The sequence below is a fragment of the Pongo abelii genome, chromosome 20 (genome assembly GCF_028885655.2).
Source record: "Pongo abelii isolate AG06213 chromosome 20, NHGRI_mPonAbe1-v2.0_pri, whole genome shotgun sequence".
In the NCBI taxonomy this organism is placed as follows: domain Eukaryota; kingdom Metazoa; phylum Chordata; class Mammalia; order Primates; family Hominidae; genus Pongo; species Pongo abelii.
In genome coordinates, this window is record NC_072005.2 from 15726222 (window position 1) to 15746885 (window position 20664).

General features: G+C 48.8%; 1 protein-coding gene across 1 annotated transcript in view; it reads left to right on the forward strand.

Moving 5' to 3' along the window:
- Positions 1-19989, forward strand: part of LOC129047245 (ultra-long-chain fatty acid omega-hydroxylase) — a 43783-nt gene extending 23794 nt beyond the window's left edge. The window contains exons 5-14 of the mRNA XM_024237210.2: positions 5050-5103; positions 5224-5351; positions 5561-5682; positions 8126-8393; positions 11671-11737; positions 11850-11979; positions 15776-15909; positions 16806-16870; positions 18326-18408; positions 18946-19989. Coding sequence (XP_024092978.1) covers positions 5050-5103; positions 5224-5351; positions 5561-5682; positions 8126-8393; positions 11671-11737; positions 11850-11979; positions 15776-15909; positions 16806-16870; positions 18326-18408; positions 18946-19123 — 1229 coding nt within the window. The 3' untranslated portion in view covers positions 19124-19989. The remainder of the gene's footprint in view (positions 1-5049; positions 5104-5223; positions 5352-5560; positions 5683-8125; positions 8394-11670; positions 11738-11849; positions 11980-15775; positions 15910-16805; positions 16871-18325; positions 18409-18945) is intronic.
- Positions 19990-20664: the final 675 nt, after the last annotated feature.

Here is a 20664-nt window from a genome sequence, read left to right on the forward strand (position 1 = left end):
CTTCTCCTTCTTCTCCTTCTCCTCCTTCTCCTCCTCCCCATCCCCCTCCTCCTCCTTTTTCTTCTTCTTCCTCTTCTTTTTAGACAGAGTCTCACTCTGTCATCCAGGCTGGAGTGCAGTGGCATGATCTCAGCTCACTGCAACCTCTGCCTCCCGAGTTCAAGTGATTTTCCTGTCTCAGCCTCCCAAGTAGCTGAGACTACAAGTGTGCACCACCACACCTGGCTAATTTTTGTATTTTTTTTTCACTAAAGACAGGGCTTCACCATATTGGCCAGGCTGGTCTTGAACTCCTGACCTTAAGTGATCCTCCCGCCTCGGCCTCTCAAAGTGCTGGGATTACAGGCGTGAGCTACAGCGCCTGGCCTCTCTTTTTTCTTTCTCCTTCCTCCTCCCTCCTCCTCCCCCTCAGAGCATCAGTTTCCTGAGCAGCATCCTGCCTGGTTCTGAGACTCCAAACAGACCAAGGAGTAGCGCCCCAGCAGGGGCTGGCATGTAGTAGATGCTTAAGCCTCTTGCCCTCCCCTCATCCAGTGGAGGGAGGGTATGTTCTGCGTACCCCACCAGAGAAGCCAGATAGGGAACTCCAGGATGGAAAAAAGGGTGGGGCTATGAGTCAGCCTGGAGTGAGGCCTCTTGGCCCCAGGGTGCCCCCACCTGGAATTACACGGATCAGGCTCCATCACAGACTCCACCCTGGATCAGGACCTCCTGGGGCCACACCTGGGAGTAACTTGCTGTTCTGAGCTTGGAGCTGCACAGCCCTTGAGCCCGGAGGAGGGCCCAGCTCCTGTTGGAGCTTCAGTTTCCCCATCATCTTATGGGCCTTTGGACTGGGAAATTTTAATGAGAAAAAGTAGGTAAACGTGCTTTATAGAGAACATGATGATATACAGACATATAATTGTAGCTTGCTTTTATATCATCTTTTTAAAATGGAGGTGAAATTCATGTAACATATAATTAACCATTTACAAGTGAACAATCAGTGGTATTTAGTGTATTCACCATGTTGGGCAACCACCAGCATTCTCCAGCTTCAAAATTTTTAGTCACCCCATAAAAAAACTGTGTACCCATTGAGTAATCACTTCCCATTTCCCTCCTCCTCGCATCCCCTGCTAACCTCGAATCTGCTTTCTGTGTCTATGGATTTGCCTATTCTGGGTGCATCATAGAAAGATAACCACATAAAACATGATCTTTTTGTGTCTGTTTTCTTTTACTCAGCATAATGTTTTTGAAGTTCATTCACGTTGTAGTAGAAATCAGTTTCATTCTTTTTTTTTTTTTTTTTTTTTTGAGACAGGGTCTTACCCTGTCACCCAGAGGCTGGAGTGCAGTGGTGTAGCCATAACTCATTACAGCCTTGAAATCCTGGGCTCAAGTGATCCTCCTCCTGCCTCAGCCTCCCGAGTAGCTGGAACTGCAGGCACGCACCACCATGCCCAGTTAATTTTAATTTTTATTTTTGTAGAGATGGGGTCTTGCTATGTTGTCCAGGTTGGTCATTAGGACTGAATTCATTTCACTGTATGGATTTTTTTTTTTGTTTATCCATTCACCTTTTGGCGTTGTGAATCATGCTACTATGAACATATGTGTTCAAGTTTTGGGGTTGACATGTTTTCATTTCTCTCTTGGTTAGATACCTAGGAGTAGAATTGCCAAGTCATATGGAATTCTGTACTTAACTTTTCAAGGACCACCTTGCTGTTTTCCACAGAGGGTGTGCATTAATTTTCTACTAACAGGAAACCCAGCTATTTATCTCACAAGTTCTTGATGCCAATAAATAATCATTTTAACCATAGTAATAAAAATAGCCAACAGTTGGTCAATTGTTCATTTACCTACACACGTATTTAATGAGCATCTACCATGTGCCAGGAACACAAGAGCTTGTTGAGTCTTATAGGGATGCCATGAGGCAAGATTGTTCTATTTTCTCCTTTGGCAGTGGTAACATGTCCAGGCTTACATATCTAGTTAGTGGCAGGGCTGGGATTTGAACCCAGACCTGGCTGGCCCAGAACCCAAGCTCTCAAACATAGTGATATGCAGCTTTCTGAGCATGAGTTTCTCCATGCTGGCACCATGTGGGGGTATTTCGTACACCGTCTCATCCATGGTAGGCATTACCATCTCTCCCTCTTTTTTTTTTTCTTTTTAAAAAACATTTTTGTAGAGACGGAGTCTTGCTGTGTTGCCCAGGCTGGTCTTGAACTTCTGGGCTCAAGTGATCCTCCTGCCTCTGCCTCCCAAAGTGCTGGGACTGCAGGTGTGAATCATTGCACCTGGCCTACCATCTCCTTTTTGCTGGAGGGGAAAACTGGTGAGGAACGTGGACACAGACTTTCCTGGCATTGTAGTCAGAGTTGGAGTGGAAAAGGAACCTGAAGATGAGAGAGCAATGGTTCAGCTGAGAAGGGGGTTTGGGGAAGGCTTCCTGGAGTAGGTGTCAGTGAAGCTGGGCCTCGAAGGATGCCTAGGAGTTTGCCAGAGAAGGAGTCCCAGATGGAAGGTCCTGCCAGTGCCTTGATGCAGATGTGTGAAAATTCCAGGGGAATTCAGGTGACTTAGGGTGGCTGGAGTGAAGGTGATATGTTGGGGGGAATAGGAAATGAGACTGACAGTTAAGCAGGAACTGGACAGCAAAGTGAATGAACTTGTACTTTATCCTGGGAGTGACAGGGAGCCATGGGAAGTATTTGAACAAGACAGCTATTGACCAGATCTGGGTGTCAGAAAGATCCCTGTGGAGCCTATCTTGGAGTCCAGAGCACAGAGAGGAGAGGAGTGACTAGACTCCTGCTTTCTCTTCAATGCTGCCTCCTCCAGGAAGCCTGCCCTGACTTCCAACAGCCCTTTTTCTGAGCCTTCCTTAGCACCTAGCACACTTTCTACTTTCTTGGTAATTGCATGGTGTGCCTCTGCTTCCCTTTCCTGCCCCACTCAGGAGCTCCTCCAGGGAGGGCATAGAGCTGAGCCATCTGTGGGTCCGCAGCATCACCCAGCTTGGGTTGGGCACAGAAAGGCAGCAGGAGAGGTGTGATGAATGGAAGGATGAGTGGGCCAATGATTGTGTATGCAGTTGGCCAATTCCTAGGGAGTGTGTCTCTGTAGGTGGCTGAGTCACATTCAGGTAAAAGTGATATCACTCGAATTTCAGATACTTCCTTCCTGGGCCTCTGCCCATTCAGCCCCAAATCTGTTCAGTATATAGAAGGAGGATCCATCCATCCATCCATCCACTCATTCATTCATTCATTCATTCATTCATCCATCCACTCATCCATCCACCATCCACCTATCCACTCATTCATCCATCCATCCACTCATCCATCCATCCACCATCCACCCATCCATCCATTCATCCATCCATCCACCCACCCACCATCTATCCATCTGCTATTCATCCATCCATGTACTCATCTGTCCCTCTACTCATCCATCCACCCATTTATTCTTTCATTCATCCATCCTTGGATTGACTTATTTATTCATTTAATAAAGATTTATTTAGCACGATATATCAGTAATCAACATGAACCCTCCAGTTGAGGGGCTTGTAACTAAGTGGATACAATCCAGAGTGACTGCTGGGTCAGGGGTGAGGAGAAGCATTCAAGTTCTCATACAGGATGAGGGAAGAGTGTTTGGGGCAGAGAGAACAGCTGGTGGAAAGTCTCAGAGGAGAGAGAGCACGTGGTCTTTTTAAGGAGCTGAGAAAAGTTCTGTGGTGTGGCTGGGCATGGTGGCTTATGCCTGTAATCCCAGCACTTTGGGAGGCTGAACTTGGAAGATCGCTTGAGCTCAGGAGTTCAAGACCAGCCTGGGAAATATGGCGATACCCTGTCTCTACACAAAATTAAAAAATTAGCCAGGCATGGTGGCGTATGCCTGTAGTCCCAGCTACTCGGGAGGCTGAGGTGGGAGGATTGCTTGAATCCAGGAATTGGAGGCAGCAGTGAGCTATGATCTCACCACACACCCCAGCGTGGGTGACAGAGTGAGACCCCATCTCAAAAAAAAAAAAAAAAAGTTATGTGGTGTTAGTTCTGTGACGTCGAATGGGGGGTGGAAGACAGAGGTGTCTTGAGAGAGATTTGGACAAAGGCAAATCATTTAGGGCTTTGAAAATGGGCTGGTATGTGAGGGTGATGGGTGTGTGAGCAGGAAGTGGCGTGGTCAGATCTGATAGTCAGATGAGACTCTCCTGGGGCCATTCATGAAGGACACACTGGAGAGGGTGAGGCTGGAGGCTGGGAGCACGGGAGGTATGATTCAGATGGCCTGAGCTGGCAGAAAAAAAACGGGGTGGATTACGGGAAGATTCAGGTGAAGAAGGCCATTCTGGATAGACAGCTCAACCTGGTCAAAGGTTCAGAGGTGATCCACAGCATGCGTTGAGAATAGGGTTATCTGGTGTATGTTGAAGGATGAGGTGGTGGGAGAGGCATACAGGGGCCAGATGGAATTGGGTTTCAATGCCAGGCTGAGCCTGAACTTTTTACAAGTGCAATGGGGAGCCATGGGAGGTGTTTGGGCAGGGGAGGCTCATGTTCAGATCAGTGTTTTATAAGGATATTTCTCTGGTAGGTGTGGAGGATGGACTGGGTGAATACAGTGGGAGGTCAGAGCCCAGTGAGGAGGCCTAAGGAAGTCATAAACAAAGGTCAAGGGTTAGAACTCTGTTTTGAGGCCAGGCACGATGGCTCGTGCTTGTAATCCCAGCACTTTGGGAGGCTGAGGTGGGTGGATCACTTGAGGTTAGGAGTTCGAGACCAGCCTGGCCAACATGGTGAAACCCTGTCTCTACTAAAAATACAAACAAATTAGCCGGGCATGATGGTGGGCACCTGTAATCCTAGCTACTCAGGAGGCTGAGGCAGGAGAACTGCTTGAACCTGGGAGGCAGAGGTTGCAGTGAGTGGAGATCGCACCACTGCACTCCAGCCTGGGTGACAGAGCAAGACTCCGTAAAAAAAAAAAAAAAAAAAAAAAAAACTCTGTTTTGAGTCATCATTGTCCCTTTGCCCTCCACAGCTGCCATCGCTCCCAAGGATGACCTTTTCTATGGCTTCCTAAAACCTTGGCTAGGTGAGTGCCCAGTGGGTAGGCTGGGGCTGGGGCTTTAGAGAAGAGAGAGAAGAGCATGGGGTTCCTTGGAGGGTTTCAGAGTAGCAGAAGAGGTCCCTAACCTCAGTCTTCTGGGCCCAGGGGATGGGCTGCTGCTCAGCAAAGGTGACAAGTGGAGCCGGCACCGTCGCCTGCTGACACCTGCCTTCCACTTTGACATCCTGAAGCCTTACATGAAGATCTTCAACCAGTGCGCTGACATTATGCATGTGAGTCCTAAGGCTTTGTGGGAAGAGGGTGTCCTGGGAGTGAGGCTGGTCCAGGCTCCAACTCATGCATGGGCAAGCCATGTGATGTCAGGAGGCCTCACTGACTTTATCTATAAAATGAGCTTGTAGTGAAAACGCAGTCGGGTCCTTGTTAGGCTGACTCCCTCTCTGTGGTTTCCATGCACATTCACCATGTAGCTCTCTTCCAGGCTAAATGGCGGCATCTGGCAGAGGGCTCAGCGGTCTCCCTTGATATGTTTGAGCATATCAGCCTCATGACCCTGGACAGTCTTCAGAAATGTGTCTTCAGCTACAACAGCAACTGCCAAGAGTGAGTGTGACCCTTCTTGGGAAGATGGAGCCAGCTGCTCTAGGGGCAAGATGGTGGCAGGAGAAAGGGAACTCCCAGGCATTAGACAACTCTGGCCTATAGGAGCTCTGCCACGGATGGGCCATGTGGTTCCAGGAAACTGATTGTCTCTCTGAGCTTCACTTTTTTTTTAATCAAAAAAATGAGCATCATAATTCCTTCCCTATAGTCATTGTGTGAGAATTAAATGAGATAATGTGAATCAATGGCTTGGTATAAAGTAGGTGCTTAGTAAATGTTAGTATTTTTTCATTCCACTATGAAGAGTGTGTGGTCTTTGGACAGTGTCTTCCCCACTTTCTGAGGCTCAGTTTCCTTGTTTGTAAAAAAAGGATGACAATCTCTTACTTTCTGAGAGATGCTTTAAGGATAAAATGATGTAGCACTGCCCTGGCACATAGTTGATGCTCAGAGAATATTTGTTGAGTAAATGAATCAAATGACCAATGCCTTGCTTCATTAATTCATTCATTCATCAAATATTCATTGTGCACCTACTATGTGCCTGGCACCATGATATTGCTGCTGAGGACAGGGTGGTGAACAACAGACAGTCACAGTTCTGTGAAGTTTATAGTCTAAGTGGGGACATAAGGAGTAAGGGAGATAATTAATGCAAAGCTTGCAACACATAGTAGGTCCTCAGTAACAAGCTAATGACTTTGTTACTCTAGGCATTATAGGGGCATGTTCCAGTTGGATAAGGCAGAGATTGTCTTAGAAATTAAATAATTAATTCATCCAAGAAATATTTACTGAGTGCCTAGTAAGTGCCAGCCCTGAACTAGGTGCTGGGAACACCATATTCAACAAGAAAGACAAGATGTTGCTTTTCCAGAACTTCCATTTTAGTGGGAAGACAGGCGGTAACCATGAACAAGTAAATAAACAAGAAAACGACAGACTGCAATAAGAGCATGAAAACAAGCCCACTTCAGGACTGAGGACAGCTCCCTTCAAGCCTGCTTCACCTGTTAGTTTTTAAAAAATAACAGCTTTGTTGAGACACAATTCACATACTATACAATTTACTCATGTAAAGAATACAACTGAATTGCTTTTAGTATATTCAGAGTTGTGCAACCATTACTATAATCAATTTTAGAACATTTTCATCAATCCTCCCCCTACCCCAAGAAACTTCATACACTTTAGCAACCCGTGCCCTTCCCTTTCTCCTTCAGGTCTAGGCAATCACTAATCTATTTTCTATCTCTATAGATTTGCCTGTTATGGATATTTCACACAGATGGAATCATACAGACTTTTGTGTCTGGCTTGTTTCACCCAGCATGTTTTAAAGGCTCATCCTGTATCGGTTATGTATTTCTTTTCATTGATGAATAATATTCCATTTACCACATAATATCACATTTTGTTTATCCAGTCACCCATCAATGGACATTGTTTCCACTTTTTGACTATTATGAATAATGCTGCTATTAACATTCATGCACAAAGTTTTGTGTGAACATACATTTTTAATTCTCTTGGCTATATATCTAGGAGCAGAATTGCTGGGTCATATGGTTATTCCATTTTAAACGTTTTGAGGAACTGCTAAACTTCATTTCAGTGGGTTTCAACATGGTACGAAGTGGTTGTACCATTTTGCTCTCCCAACCAGTGATGTATGAGCGCTCCAGTTTTTCCACATACTCACTAACACTTGCTTTTTGTTGTTGTTGTTGTTTTGTTTGCTTTTTAGAGATAGGATATTGCTCTGTTGCTCAGGCTGGAGTGCAGCCCAACACTTGTTATTATAAGTTTTGATTTTAGTCACCTTAGTGGGGTGAAGTAGTATCTCACTGTGGTTTTAATTTGCATTTCTCTGGTGACCAGTGCTGTTAAGTATCTTTTCACATTCTCATTGGAAATTTCTGTCTTCTTTGGAGAAATGCCTATTCATATCCATTGCCCATTTTAAAATAAGTTTTAAGAATTCTTTATTTATTTTAGGTACCAATTCCTTATCAGATGTATAATTTGCAAATATTTTCTCCGATGCTGAGGAGTGTAACCATTTAGTTTTAGTGATGCTACAATTACTATGCCTATGTTGAAAGTCCTTATCCCTCTTTGGGCCTGTTCAAAAATATACCCAAGACTGGGTGTGGTGGCTCAGGCCTGTAATCCAGCACTTTGGGAGGCCAAGGCTGGAGGATCACTTGAGCTCATGAGTTCAAGGCTGCAGTGAGCTATGATTGTGCCACTGTACGGCAGCCTAGGTGACAGAGCAAGACCCTATCTAAAAAAATAAATAAATGAAATTAAAAAATAGAGTTAATATAGGGCTTCTCTTTGTTATCTATTCAATGGGGAGAGGAGGCTTATCTTAGCCAAGCCATGGCCGTGCTGTGCTAGGGGAAGGGGCTACACTCATGGATCCCCTTCTCCTTGGCAGGAAGATGAGTGATTATATCTCCGCTATCATTGAACTGAGCGCTCTGTCTGTCCGGCGCCAGTATCGCTTGCACCACTACCTCGACTTCATTTACTACCGCTCGGCGGATGGGCGGAGGTTCCGGCAGGCCTGTGACATGGTGCACCACTTCACCACTGAAGTCATCCAGGAACGGCGGCGGGCACTGCGTCAGCAGGGGGCCGAGGCCTGGCTTAAGGCCAAGCAGGGGAAGACCTTGGACTTCATTGATGTGCTGCTCCTGGCCAGGGTGAGGCTGGGCCCTGGAGGGTGGAGCCCTGCCTGGGATGGCCTCCCCAGGAATTGCATGTAAAATGATAAGTGTTAAAACTCCATTAGGCGTGGTGGCTCACACGTGTAATCCCAGCACTTTGGGAGGCCAAGGTGGGAGGATCGCTTGAGCCCTGGAATTGGAGATCAGCCTGGGCAACACAGGGAGACCCTGTCTCTACAAAAAACAAATAAGTTGGGTGTGGTGCCACATGCCTATGGTCCCAGCTACTTGGGAGGCTGAAGCAGGAGTCTGGCTTGAGCCCAGGAGTTGGAAGCTTCAGTGAGCTATGATGGTGCCACTGCACTCCAGCCTGGGCAACAGAAGCGAGACTCCGTCTCAAAACAAAACAAAACAACACACATGCTCAAAACAAAAAGAAATTCACATGGGTCTGGGATGGGGTCAGAACATGTAAGACTCACTGCGTGAGTTTTCTTGGGCTGCTATTACAAAGTACCACAAACTAAACGGCCTAAACATCAGCCATTTATTCTCTCACAGTTCTGGAAGCTAGAAGTCCAAGATCAAGGTATCTGCAGGGCTGGTTTCTTCTAAGGCCCATGAAGGATGAATCTGTTCCAGGCCTTGCTCCCTGGCTTGCAGAAGGCTGTCTTCTCCCTATGTCTGCGGATCATCTTCCCTCTGTGCCTGTCTCTGTCTTCGTCTCTTTGTATAAGGATTAGGGCCCTGCCCTAATGAGTTCATTTTGTCTAGATTACTTCTGCAAAGACCTCTCTCCAAACATGGTCATGGCCTGAGGTATTGGAAGTTAGGACTTATGAATTCTAGCGGAGGGTGGGTGGGCAGGGAACCATTCAGCTCATCACAATTGCAAAAATGAAATACATGACCTTGGGCTGGGTGTGGTGCATGTATCTTTATAACAGGTGGCTCACCTGTAATCCCAGCACTCTGGGAGGCCAAGGCAGGTGGATCACTTGAGGTCAGGAATTCGAGACCAGCCTGACCAACATGGAGAAACCCTATCTCTACTAAAAATACAAAATTAGCTGGGCGTGGTGGCACACACCTGTAATCCCAGCTACTGGGGAGGTTGAGGCAAAAGAATCACTTGAACCTGGGAGGCAGAGGTTGCGGTGAGCTGAGATCACGCCATTGCACTCAAGTGAAACTCCGTCTCAGAAAAAAAAAAAAAAAAAAAAAAAAAAGAAATACACGACCTTGAAGAGATGAGACACTTGTATGGTCACTCATTGGTGTGTCTGTGGACCTTTTGGGTTCTGGCTTCAAATAGTCCTGGATTCCAGTCCTGGCTCTGTTGCTTAGTGGATATTTGACCTTAGTCATATGACTCGTCTTCCCGAGCCTCAGTTTCTCCATTTATACCATGGTGATCATAAAACCTGATCACAAGGTTGTCAGGCATCCAGTGGGATGTTTGGTGTTAGAGGCTGCTCAAGAAATACAAACTCCCTTCTTCTCCTCACTGTTGACTTTCTGTCCCTCTTTACATCTTTCTTTTCTTTTTTCTTGTTTTTTAAAAATTTAATTTAAAGTTCCAGGATAAGCTGGGCGCAGTGGCTCATGCCTATAATCCCCATAATCCGAGCACTTTGGGAAGCTGAGGTGGGAGGATCACCTGAGGTCAGGAGTTCAAGACCAGCCTGGCCAACATGTTGAAACACCGTCTCTACTAAAAATAGAAAAAAAAAAATTAGCCGGGCGTTGTGGCATGCGCCTGTAATCCCAGCTCCTCTGGAGGCTGAGGCAGGAGAATCGCTTGAACCCGGGAGGCAGAGGTTGTAGTGAGTCAAGATTGCGCCACTGCACTCCAATCTGGCATCAAGAGAGAAACTCCGTCTCAAAAAAAATTTTTTTAAATTAAATTTAAAGTTCGAGGATACATGTGTAGGGCGTGCAGGTTTGTTACGTAGGTAAACATGTGCCATGGTGGTTTGCTGCACCTATCAACTCATCACCTAGGTATTAAGCCCTGCATGCATTTGCTATTTATCCTGATATTCTCCCTCCTCCTGCCACCCTGGTAGGCCCCGAGTGTGTGTTGTTTCCCTCCCTGTGTCTGTGTTTTCATTGTTCAGCTCCCACTTATAAGTGGAAACATGTGGTGTTTGGTTTTCTGTTCCTGCCCTAGATTGCTAAGGATGATGGCTTCCAGCTCCATTCAGGTCCCTGCAAATGACATAATCCTGTTCCTTTTTATGGCTGCATAATATTCCATGGTATATATGTACCACATTTACTTTATCCAGTCTTTCATTGATGGGCATTTGGGTTGATTCCATGTCTCTGTTATTGTGAATAGTGCTGCAATGAACATACGTGTGCATGTATCTTTATAACAGAATAATTTATATTCCTTTGGTTATATACCCGGTAATGGGATTGCTGGGTCAAGTGGTATTTCTGGTTCTAGGTCTTTGAGGAATTGCCACACTGTCTTCCACAATGGTTGAACTAATTTACGTTCCCATCAACCTTGTAAAAGCATTCCTATTTCTCCACAGCCTCACCAGCATCTCTCACTCAGGGTCTTGCTCTGTCACACAGTCTGGAGTGCAGTGATGCAGTCATGGTTCACTGCAGCCTTGATCTCCTGGGCTTAATCCTCCTGCCTCAGCTTTGCCAGTAGCTGGGACTACAGGCATGCATCACAACACCTGGCTAATTATTTTTTTTTGTAGAAATGGGGTCTTACTATATTGCCCAGGCTGGTCTTGAACTCCTAGGCTCAAGTGATCCTCCTAACTTAGCTGCCCAAAGTGTTGGGATTACAGGCGTGAGCCACCATGCTGGGCACTTTCCATCTTTATTAGACAAATTGCATACTTCCATCTTCCTGGAATAGTTCCCCCCACAGCTTGGCTTAAGAGAGAGAGGGGAGCCAGGCGTAGTAGCTCACGCCTGTAATCCCAGCACTTGGAGGATGAGGCAGGTGGATCACTTGAGGCCAGGAGTTCGAGACCAGCCTGGCCAATATGGCGAAACTCCATCTCTACTAAAAATACAAAAATTAGCTGGGAGTGGTGGCATGTGCCTGTAATCCCAGCTACTCAGGAGGCTGAGGCACGAGAATCACTTGAACCTGAGAGTTGGAGGCTGCAGTTAGCCGAGATTGTGCCACCGCACTCCAGCCTGGGTGATAGAGAGAGACTCCATCTCAGAAAAAAAAAAAAAAAAAGATGGCGGGGGGGAGATATCTGAGTTTTGAGGAGCCCCTAGGATGCAGAGGATGGGATGAAGTGGGCTGAGCACCCTCTACTGCCCATTCCAGGATGAAGATGGAAAGGAACTGTCAGATGAGGATATCCGAGCCGAAGCAGACACCTTCATGTTTGAGGGTGAGGATGTGGGGTGAGGCTGGAGGAGGGCAGGAAGGGGCATCATTGTCTGTAGATAGCATCTCTGCTTTCTTCAGGCAGCCTCCATTCAGATACCCTCATCTGCCTGCAGGTCACGACACAACATCCAGTGGGATCTCTTGGATGCTGTTCAATTTGGCAAAGTATCCGGAATACCAGGAGAAATGCCGGGAAGAGATTCAGGAAGTCATGAAAGGCCGGGAGCTGGAGGAGCTGGAGTGGTGAGTGTGGGGTCAGGGGAATGGAGGGGGCAGGTTGAGGCCAGAGCCTTGGGTGTAAGCCTCTGCTCTCCCACTTACTGATTGTGTGACCTCAGACAAGCCACTTTAGCTTCCTGAATTGCAATTTCTTCAACTACAAAATGGGGGCAGTGATAGTGCCTATGCCCACCTCATGATGCGGAAGTTCTCAAAGTGTCCTCGTCAGCAATTATTGCAATAATGCTGCATAACAAACAGCTCCCAAACTTAGTGGTTTACAGCAAGCATTTGTTTCTTGCTTTTGTATGCACACATTTCTTGCTTTTGTCTGCTCATTACTCTAATTGCTGCTGGACTTGTCTGAGTGGAGTGGAGTTTCTTCCAAACTAAGAGCTGGGTTCAGATCTGCTTCATATACTCCCTTTCTGTTCTCTTTGGACCAGAGGCTACCCTGGGTCGTGTTCTTCTCAAGGCAGATTCCAGAAGCACAAAAAGCCATGAAATTTAAAAGCTTTGGGCTGGGTGGGGCGGCTCACGCCTGTAATCCCAGCACTTTGGGAGGCCGAGGTGGGTGGATCACCTGAGGTCAGGAGTTCGAGATCAACCTGGCCAACATGGTAAAACCCCATCTCTACTAAAAATACAAAAATTAGCCAGGCATGGTGGTGGGCGCCTGTAATCCCCCCTACTTGGGAGGCTGAGACAGGAGAATCACTTGAACCTGGGAGGCGGAGGTTGCAGTGAGCTGAGATTGCACCACTGCACTCCAGCCTGGGCTACAAGAGTGAAACTCTGTCCCCCCCCAAAAAAAGATAAAATAAGTAAATAAATAAAATTAAAAAAAACCCAAAAGCTCTGCTTGCACTGGAGGATTGCATTGGCTAAAACAAGTCACGTGACCAAGCCCAGCACGAATGGGGCAGGACATATACTCCACTCACCTGAGCAGAAGGCACTGAAGAATCACATGACAAAGGGTACAGGTATATAATTCTAATTCAGGGAGGAAGTGGAGAATCAGAACGCATAATCCAGTCTCTACCAGATTCATGCTATGTAGAGCTGATTCTGGGTGATGAAAAGAAAACACAGCATTAGGCTGGGCGTGTTGGCTCATGCCTGTAATCCCAGCACTTTGGGAGGCCGAGGGGGGCGGATTGCTTGAGCTGAGGTGTTTGAGATCAGCCTGGGCAACATGACGAAACCCTGTCTCTACAAAAAAAATACAACAATTAGCTGGGTGGGGTGGCGTGTGCCTGTAGTCCCAGCTACTTGGGAGGCTGAGGTGGGAGGATTGCTTGAACCCAGGAGGTGGAGGCTGTGGTGAGTCAAGATTACGCCACTGCACTCCAGCCTGGGTGACAGAGTGAGACCCTGTCTCAAAAAAAAAAAAAAAAAAAAAAAAAGAAAAAGAAAAGAAAAGGAAAACACAGCCACAACAAACATTAAATAGCATCAACTCACACAGTGAGGAGGTTCCTTTCGGTTCTATTTCAACCTTTTGCCTTATGGCCTCAGGGGGACATGCTCAGTGGGGTGCTACTGTGTCCTGAACACTTTGCTAATCTTCCTTTTAAACAAATGGAGAAGATGTCTCAGGTTGAGAGAGTTGGGCGGGAGTTGGTGTATAGCCACAATTTAATAACACACTACTGCTTTCACAGTGGTGTTTGTATGGATGAATACCTTTATGCCAGGGATGCTGTTTGCCGTTTATAGCAACATGAAGTTTTTTTTTTTTTTTTAAGAAACAGGCTGGAGTGCAGTGGCATAATCACAGCTCACTGCAGCCTCAAACTCCTGGGCTCAAGCAATCTTCCTGCCTCAGCCTCCTGAGTAGGTGGGACTATAGGAGTGTGCCACCACAACTGGCTAATTTTTAACATTTTTTTAAAGAGATGGGGACTTGCTGTGTTGCCCAGGCTGGTCTCAAATCCCTGAGTGCAAGCGATCCTCTTACTTTGGCCTCCCAAAGTGCTGGGATTATAGGTGTGAGCCACTGTGCCCAGCCATAAAGTTTCTTTGAAAGAGAACCTGGGCCAGGTGCGGTGGCTCATGCCTGTAATCCCAGCACTTTGGGAGGCTAAGGCGGGTGGATCACTTGAGGCAGAAATTCAAGACCAACCTGGGCAACATGGCGAAACCCCGTCTCTACTAAAAATACAAAAATTATCTGGGTGTATTGGTGTGTGCCTGTAATCCCAGCTGCTTGAGAGGCTGAGGCGTGAGAATTGCTTGAACCTGGGAGGCGGAGGTTACAGTGAGCCGAGATCGCGCCACTGCACTCCAACCTGGATTAAACAGCAAGACTCCATCAAAAAAGAAAGAGAACCTGTTAATTTAAAGAAACTAATCTAATCTAGAACATGAACCAAGAGTTATCATTAGCCCAATTTTGGGCCCTAAAGTCCAAAGGAAAAAATATTAAGTAAATAATATTATAAGGAAATAATGCACTTTTCTTTTCTTTTCTTTCTTTCTTTCTTGCTTTTTTTTTTTTTGAGATAGGCTCTCGCACTGTGGCCCAGGCTGGAGTACAGTGGCATGATCATAGCTCACTACAGCCTCCTGAGTAGCTGGGACCACAGGTGTGTGCCATCATGCCCAGCTAATTTTTTAACTTTTGGTAGAGATGGGGTCTCTCTTTGTTGCCCAGGCTGGTCACGACCTCCTAGGCTCAAGTTATCCACCTGCTTCAGCCTCCCAAAGTGCTGGGATTACAGGTATGAACCACCGTGCCTGGCCTGCACCAGTTTTTGTTTTGTTTTGTTTTGTTTTTTTAAGACAAGAGTCTCGCTCTGTCGCCCAGGCTAGAGTGTAGTAGTGCAATCTCATCTCACTGCAACTTCCACCTTCCGGGTTCAAGCAATTCTCTTGCCTCGGCCTCCCAAGTAGCTGAGACTACAGGTGCACGCCACCACACCCAGCTAATTTTTGTGTTTTTTAGTAAAGATGGGGTTTTGCTATGTTGGCCAGACTGATCTTGAACTCCTGACCTCAGACAATCGCCCACCTCAGCCTCCGCAAGTGCTGGGATTACAGGTGAGAGCCATTGCACCTGTCCTGCAGCAGTTTTTTAAGTACAAAAATGGACCATATAAACTGGCATATTGCTGTTGCCCTGAGTCCCCTTGGCTGTCCTGGCACCTCGCCTAGGTGCCCCTGGACCTCCACATAATTCATCAATTAAATGCTTAATGCTGGGCCCAGCAGAGGGCCCAGTGCTAGTGCTGTTCTGAGCGGTCGGTGCTCAGATACTTTGCATCCTAAGTATTAGTACTGGCCAGGCGCTGTGGCTCATGCTTGTAATCCCAGCACTTTGGGAGGCCGAGGTGGGTGGATCGCCTGAGGTCAGGAGTTTGAGACCAACCTGGCCAACATGGAGAAACCCCGTCTGTACTAAAAATACAAAAATTAGCCGTGCGTGTTTGCGCATGCCTGTAATCCCAGCTACTCAGGAGGCTGAGGCAAGAAAATTGCTTGAACCTGCGAGGCTGAGGTTGCAGTGACCCGCGATGTGCCACTACGTTCTAGCCTGGGCAACAAGAGTGAAACTCGGTCTTAAAAAAAAAAAAAAAAGAAAAAGGAAAAGAAAAAAACAAAAAACACTAAGTATTAGTACTACTCACCTGCGCATGAGACAACTGCAAATGGCAGAAGTTGGGGCAAGTCTAAAATCCTGGACTGGTTTCCTGCCCAGCTGCCCCTGAGTGTGTGTGTGTGTGTGTGTGTGTGTGTGTGTGTGTGTGTGTGTGTATGTTTCAGGGAGGTGGTGTCGTGGTGGCTCGGCCTCTAGTTATATCTCCATTCTCCCCAGGGACGATCTGACTCAGCTGCCCTTCACAACTATGTGCATTAAGGAGAGCCTGCGCCAGTACCCACCTGTCACTCTTGTCTCTCGCCAATGCACGGAGGACATCAAGCTCCCAGATGGGCGCGTCATCCCCAAAGGTGCCTGCCATGTTCCCCCTGCTGCTGGTGCACTGCCTCCAATGATGTAGCTGCTCTATTGTCCACAGGGGCCTGGCCATGCCTGCCCCAGGTGCACTATCCCTGCAGATGGGGTAGCTCTCTGTGTGCCTGTTGCTTCTGGGGTGTCGGAGGAAACCCAGTTGTGTGTGCAGGGAGATAGAGCCGGGTGAGTCCAGGTGGAAAGGAAGGAGGCAGTGTCGCAGGGATGGGCCTGTGAGGGTGCAGTTGGGGAGGGTCAGTTTCATTCAGTTGCCAGTTACTCCCTGGAGACCAAGCCCTATCTTGGTTGATACTGGGGACCCCGGCTCAGGTTTTGAGTATTGCCCATTCTGGGGGAGATACAGCAGGGCGCAGACATTCCCAGGCGTATGGAATCAGGAATGGGCTAAAGGGAGAGACAGGGGCTGGAGTAGCTCAAATATGGAGAGGAATGCAGGGCGGGCTGCCTGGAGGAGGGAATGTGGGAGGTGAGGCTTGGAGTGTGGAAGTGAAAGAGTGAGCATATTTATGGAGTAGAGCCTCAGGATGCAGATTGTGAAAGGCCTTGAGTGCCAGGTGATGGCGCTTGAACTCAATCCTGGGGGCAGCAGCGAGCCAAGGTAGGTGTTTGAGCTGAAGAGGAGCAATGTCAGATCTGCGAGTAAGAAAGATCCCTATGTGGCCAGCATGGCAGCCAGAAAGAAGATGATAGGTTCCTCTTAGGGAAAGGTGGGAAGAGTGGATGGGGCAGCAGAATTTTTTAGAGAAGGATGGACAGAAGTTGGTGGCAGATGGCTCATGGGAACATCATGGCTCTAGGGAGACCCAAGTTGGGGGATGTTTCTGGAGGAGGCCCTGGCTCCCCTTGGCCCCACTGATCCCATCTTTCCCCACAGGAATCATCTGCTTGGTCAGCATCTATGGAACCCACCACAACCCCACAGTGTGGCCTGACTCCAAGGTGAGTGCCTGCCGCAGTCCTCCCTGCCCTCAGGCTTCCCCTGCGCCCCAGGGAGCCAGAGAGCAGGGCTGGTTGCAGGGCCTGAGTGCACACACCCCTCCCCACTCCGCATTTAGCCATTTATTCACCCACTCATTGTTAATTCATTAGGGCAGAAAATATTTATTGAGCACCTATTGTGTGCCAGAGTGTGTGCTGGGCTCTGAAAATAGAGGATGATACTGTCTTTGCCTTTACAGGGCTCACAGTCAAGTTTTGGGGAAGACAATAAGCAAATAAATAAGATTTTGGGTATTGATACATGCACAAAAGAAAGAAAAACTGGGCCAGTTCCGGTTTACAGGTGCAGTGGCTCACGCTTGTAATCCCAGCACTTTGAGAAGCTGAGGTGGGAGGATCTCTCAGGCCCAGGAGTTTGAGACCAGCCTGGGCAACACAGCAAGACCCCCATCTCTACCAAAAAGGAAAAAGTTGGCCCAATGTGTTGGCTTGTGTCTGTAATCCCAGTGCTTTGGGAGACCAAGATGGGAAGATTGTCTGAGGCCAGAAGTTCCAGCTCAGCCCAGCCTGGGCAACACAGTGAGACCCCATTTCTAAAAATAAAAAAAGTTAGCCAGCCATGGTGGTGCACACCTGCAGTGCCAGCCACTCGGGAGGCTGAGGCAGGAGGATTGCTTGGGCCCAGCAGTTTGAGGCTGCAATGAGCTATGGTTATTTATTTATTTATTTGAGACAGGGTCTTGCTCTGTTGCCCAAGCTGGAGTGTGTGCAGTGGCGCGATCTTGGCTCACTGCAACTTCTACCTCCTGGGTTCAAGAGATTCTCCTGCCTCAGCTTCCCGAGTAGTTGGGATTACAGGTGTGTGCCACCACGCCTGGCTAATTTTTTTGTATTTTCAGTAGAGATGGGGTTTCACAATGTTGGCCAGGCTGGTCTTGAACTCCTGAGCTCAGATGATCCATCTGCCTTGGCCTCCCAAAGTGCTGGGATTACAAGTGTGAGCCACTGCACCCAGCCTGCAGTGAGCTATGATTGCGCTTCTGCACTCCAGCCTGAGTGAGACTCTGACTCTAACAAACAAACAAAGACAGACAAACAAATAATTAAAAAAAAAAAAAAACAGGTGGAGGGGGCACTTTAGCTCGAGTGGTTATGAAAGGCCTTGCCGAGGAGATGTTTGAGCTGAGACCTTAGGGGATGAAGGATCAGGGAGAAGCCTGTTCTAGGCAGAGGAAACAGCAAGTGCAAAGGCCCTGAGGTGGAATCTCACTGGTGCGTGTGAACAACAGAAGGAGGCAGGTGTGGCTGCATTTCAGGAGGTGCAAGGTGGAATGGAAGAGGTGGCCCTGGGGTGCTCTCCGTCCATCTTACTGACCCCCAGAGGCTCAGGGAAGGAGGCCAGGCTGGGATGTCTGGGGCAGCCCCCAGACTCATCTCCAGGCTGTTCCTCCCTAGGTGTACAACCCCTACCGCTTTGACCCGGACAACCCACAGCAGCGCTCTCCACTGGCCTATGTACCCTTCTCTGCAGGACCCAGGTAACCCCTCTATTTCTCCCAGTCCAAGCCAGCTGTGGAGGAACAGAGGCAGGGAAAGATCAGGAATGTGCCTCTCAGGAGCAGAGATCAGATGGCACCCAGGCGTCCTTTCTGAAAACCCAGCACCCTCTCCCCAGTGCGCCAGGAGGACCCCAAATCAGACTCTGCAATAGCATCCTGGGTATTGAGCACCAACGGTGTGTCAGGCCCTGAGTTCTGGGCTCCCACGCTCCCACTGGCTCTATGATGCCTTTGTCCCCGTTTTTACAGATGAAGGAACTGAGACTCAGAGGGGGCGCCATGTATCCAGGACACACAGCTAGTAAGAGGCTGCACCGGGATTCAGACACTCAACCCCAAGGTCACATTAATTGAGCGATTAGTGGGGTCTCACTTTAACCCTCACCCAGCGTGGGGTTTCACTTTAACCCTCACCCAGCCCAGGATGCTTGCTTCATTTTCGAAGGAGGCATGTGACGCCCAGGGACCAGTGCTCACACAGAAGCTGGGCCTGAGCCCCGTCCCCTCTTCCTCCAGGAATTGCATCGGACAGAGCTTCGCCATGGCCGAGTTGCGCGTGGTTGTTGCACTAACACTGCTACGTTTCCGCCTGAGCGTGGACCGAACGCGCAAGGTGCGGCGGAAGCCGGAGCTCATCCTGCGGACGGAGAACGGGCTCTGGCTCAAGGTGGAACCGCTGCCTCCGCGGGCCTGAGCGTGGGCGCGCCCCTGCGGATCCCAGGGGTCCAGGCCCCGCCCCCGAAGGACCAGGACTCGCCCCAAAGATCCCGAGGGCATAGGCCACTCCCCTCGAAGTTCAGGTTCAGCTCCTGGATGACCAGGCACCGCTGTTGAGCAGCCTGATGGTACTGGCCACGCCCCTCAAGGCAAGGCTCCGCCCCTTAGGGGGTCTGATCCCGCCCCTTGAGGCTTAGGTCCCGCCCCCTGACTTCTCGCACCTGTCCTGTTTGAGGGACCAGGGTCGGCCCTGCCCCCTTGGGCTCAGGCCCCGCCCTTCTGGATCAGGCCCCGCCCCCAGGATCCTACGGATTGAGATCCTCAGGCCACGCCCCTGCAGATCCAGGTCTCCAGGCCTTGCCCACTGAGCCTTCAGAGGACCTAAGACCCACCTGTGACTCAGGGCCCACCACCCCCCACCCCCCACAACTGGCTCAACCCCTGGCAGGCTTCCAAACTGAGGAAAGCTGGAGCCTGACGTCAGAGCTTTTAACCCGGACATCACCCACCTGAGGCCCTCAGCTCATACGGGCAGACTGCTCAGGCGTGAGGCTGGATCGTAGGGTTCGAGGCTGCTTGCTTTTGTTGTTGTTTTGTAAACTCAGACCCTTGTAAGCCCCTTCCTTCCTCCCTTGCCCAAAGACCCTTTGCTGAGTGTTCTGTTTTTGCAGAATAAAAGCAAAGGATGCAGACCTACTCCACCCTCCACCCACTAGCTCAGCCAGACCCTTACACGTGGAGCCCCCAGCATGGGAATGAGGAGCTCTGCAACTGAGCGAAGCTGCGGGCTAGGAGGCTGGAAAGCCATTTATCCTAGGACATAAACGCAGGTTTTGGGGGTCAGTTTGTGTGTTCATTTATTTCATCAACAGATCACATATTGTTTGCTGGCACTGCTTCAGAACCACAGGCAGGTCCTGATTTCTGCCTTCTTAGGGGGTGGGGGACAGATGTTGAACAAATAATTCCACATGTAAAGGTTTATTTACAACCCAGGACAGGTGCTCCGAAGGAGAGGCCCCGGGTGCTGGATGAATATAGCAGAGGGATGGGGATGGGTCAGGGAGAGCTTCTCTGATGCTGGAGTGGAAGTTGAGTGGGTGACAAGGGGAGGGAAGAGTATTCCAGGCAGAAGGAACAACATCTGAAAATACCCTGAGCTGAGGGAGAACAGAGTGTGTTTGAGGAACTCACCAGGGGCCAAGTGGTTGGATCTGGGAAGTGGGGGCAGAATGAAGGAAGGGGCCAAATGCACAGGCTTTATTCTGAGGGCAATAGGGAGCCATGGAGAGTGTGTGAGCGGGATCAGGACAGGACATGGCCAGATCTAGGGCTGGCAGGGAGGTGACTTGTGGGGGATCACTGGGGGTTGGGACCCAGGGAAAGAGGGAAGCTGAGGTCTAGACAACAGGAAAGGCCAGGATTGGGGTGACTATCTAGCAGTGGGGGCTGAGGGGTGGGAGGCGGTAAGGGTGTTGCTCAGGTATTTGGCTGAGGGAACTTGTTGGTAGAGTAGTC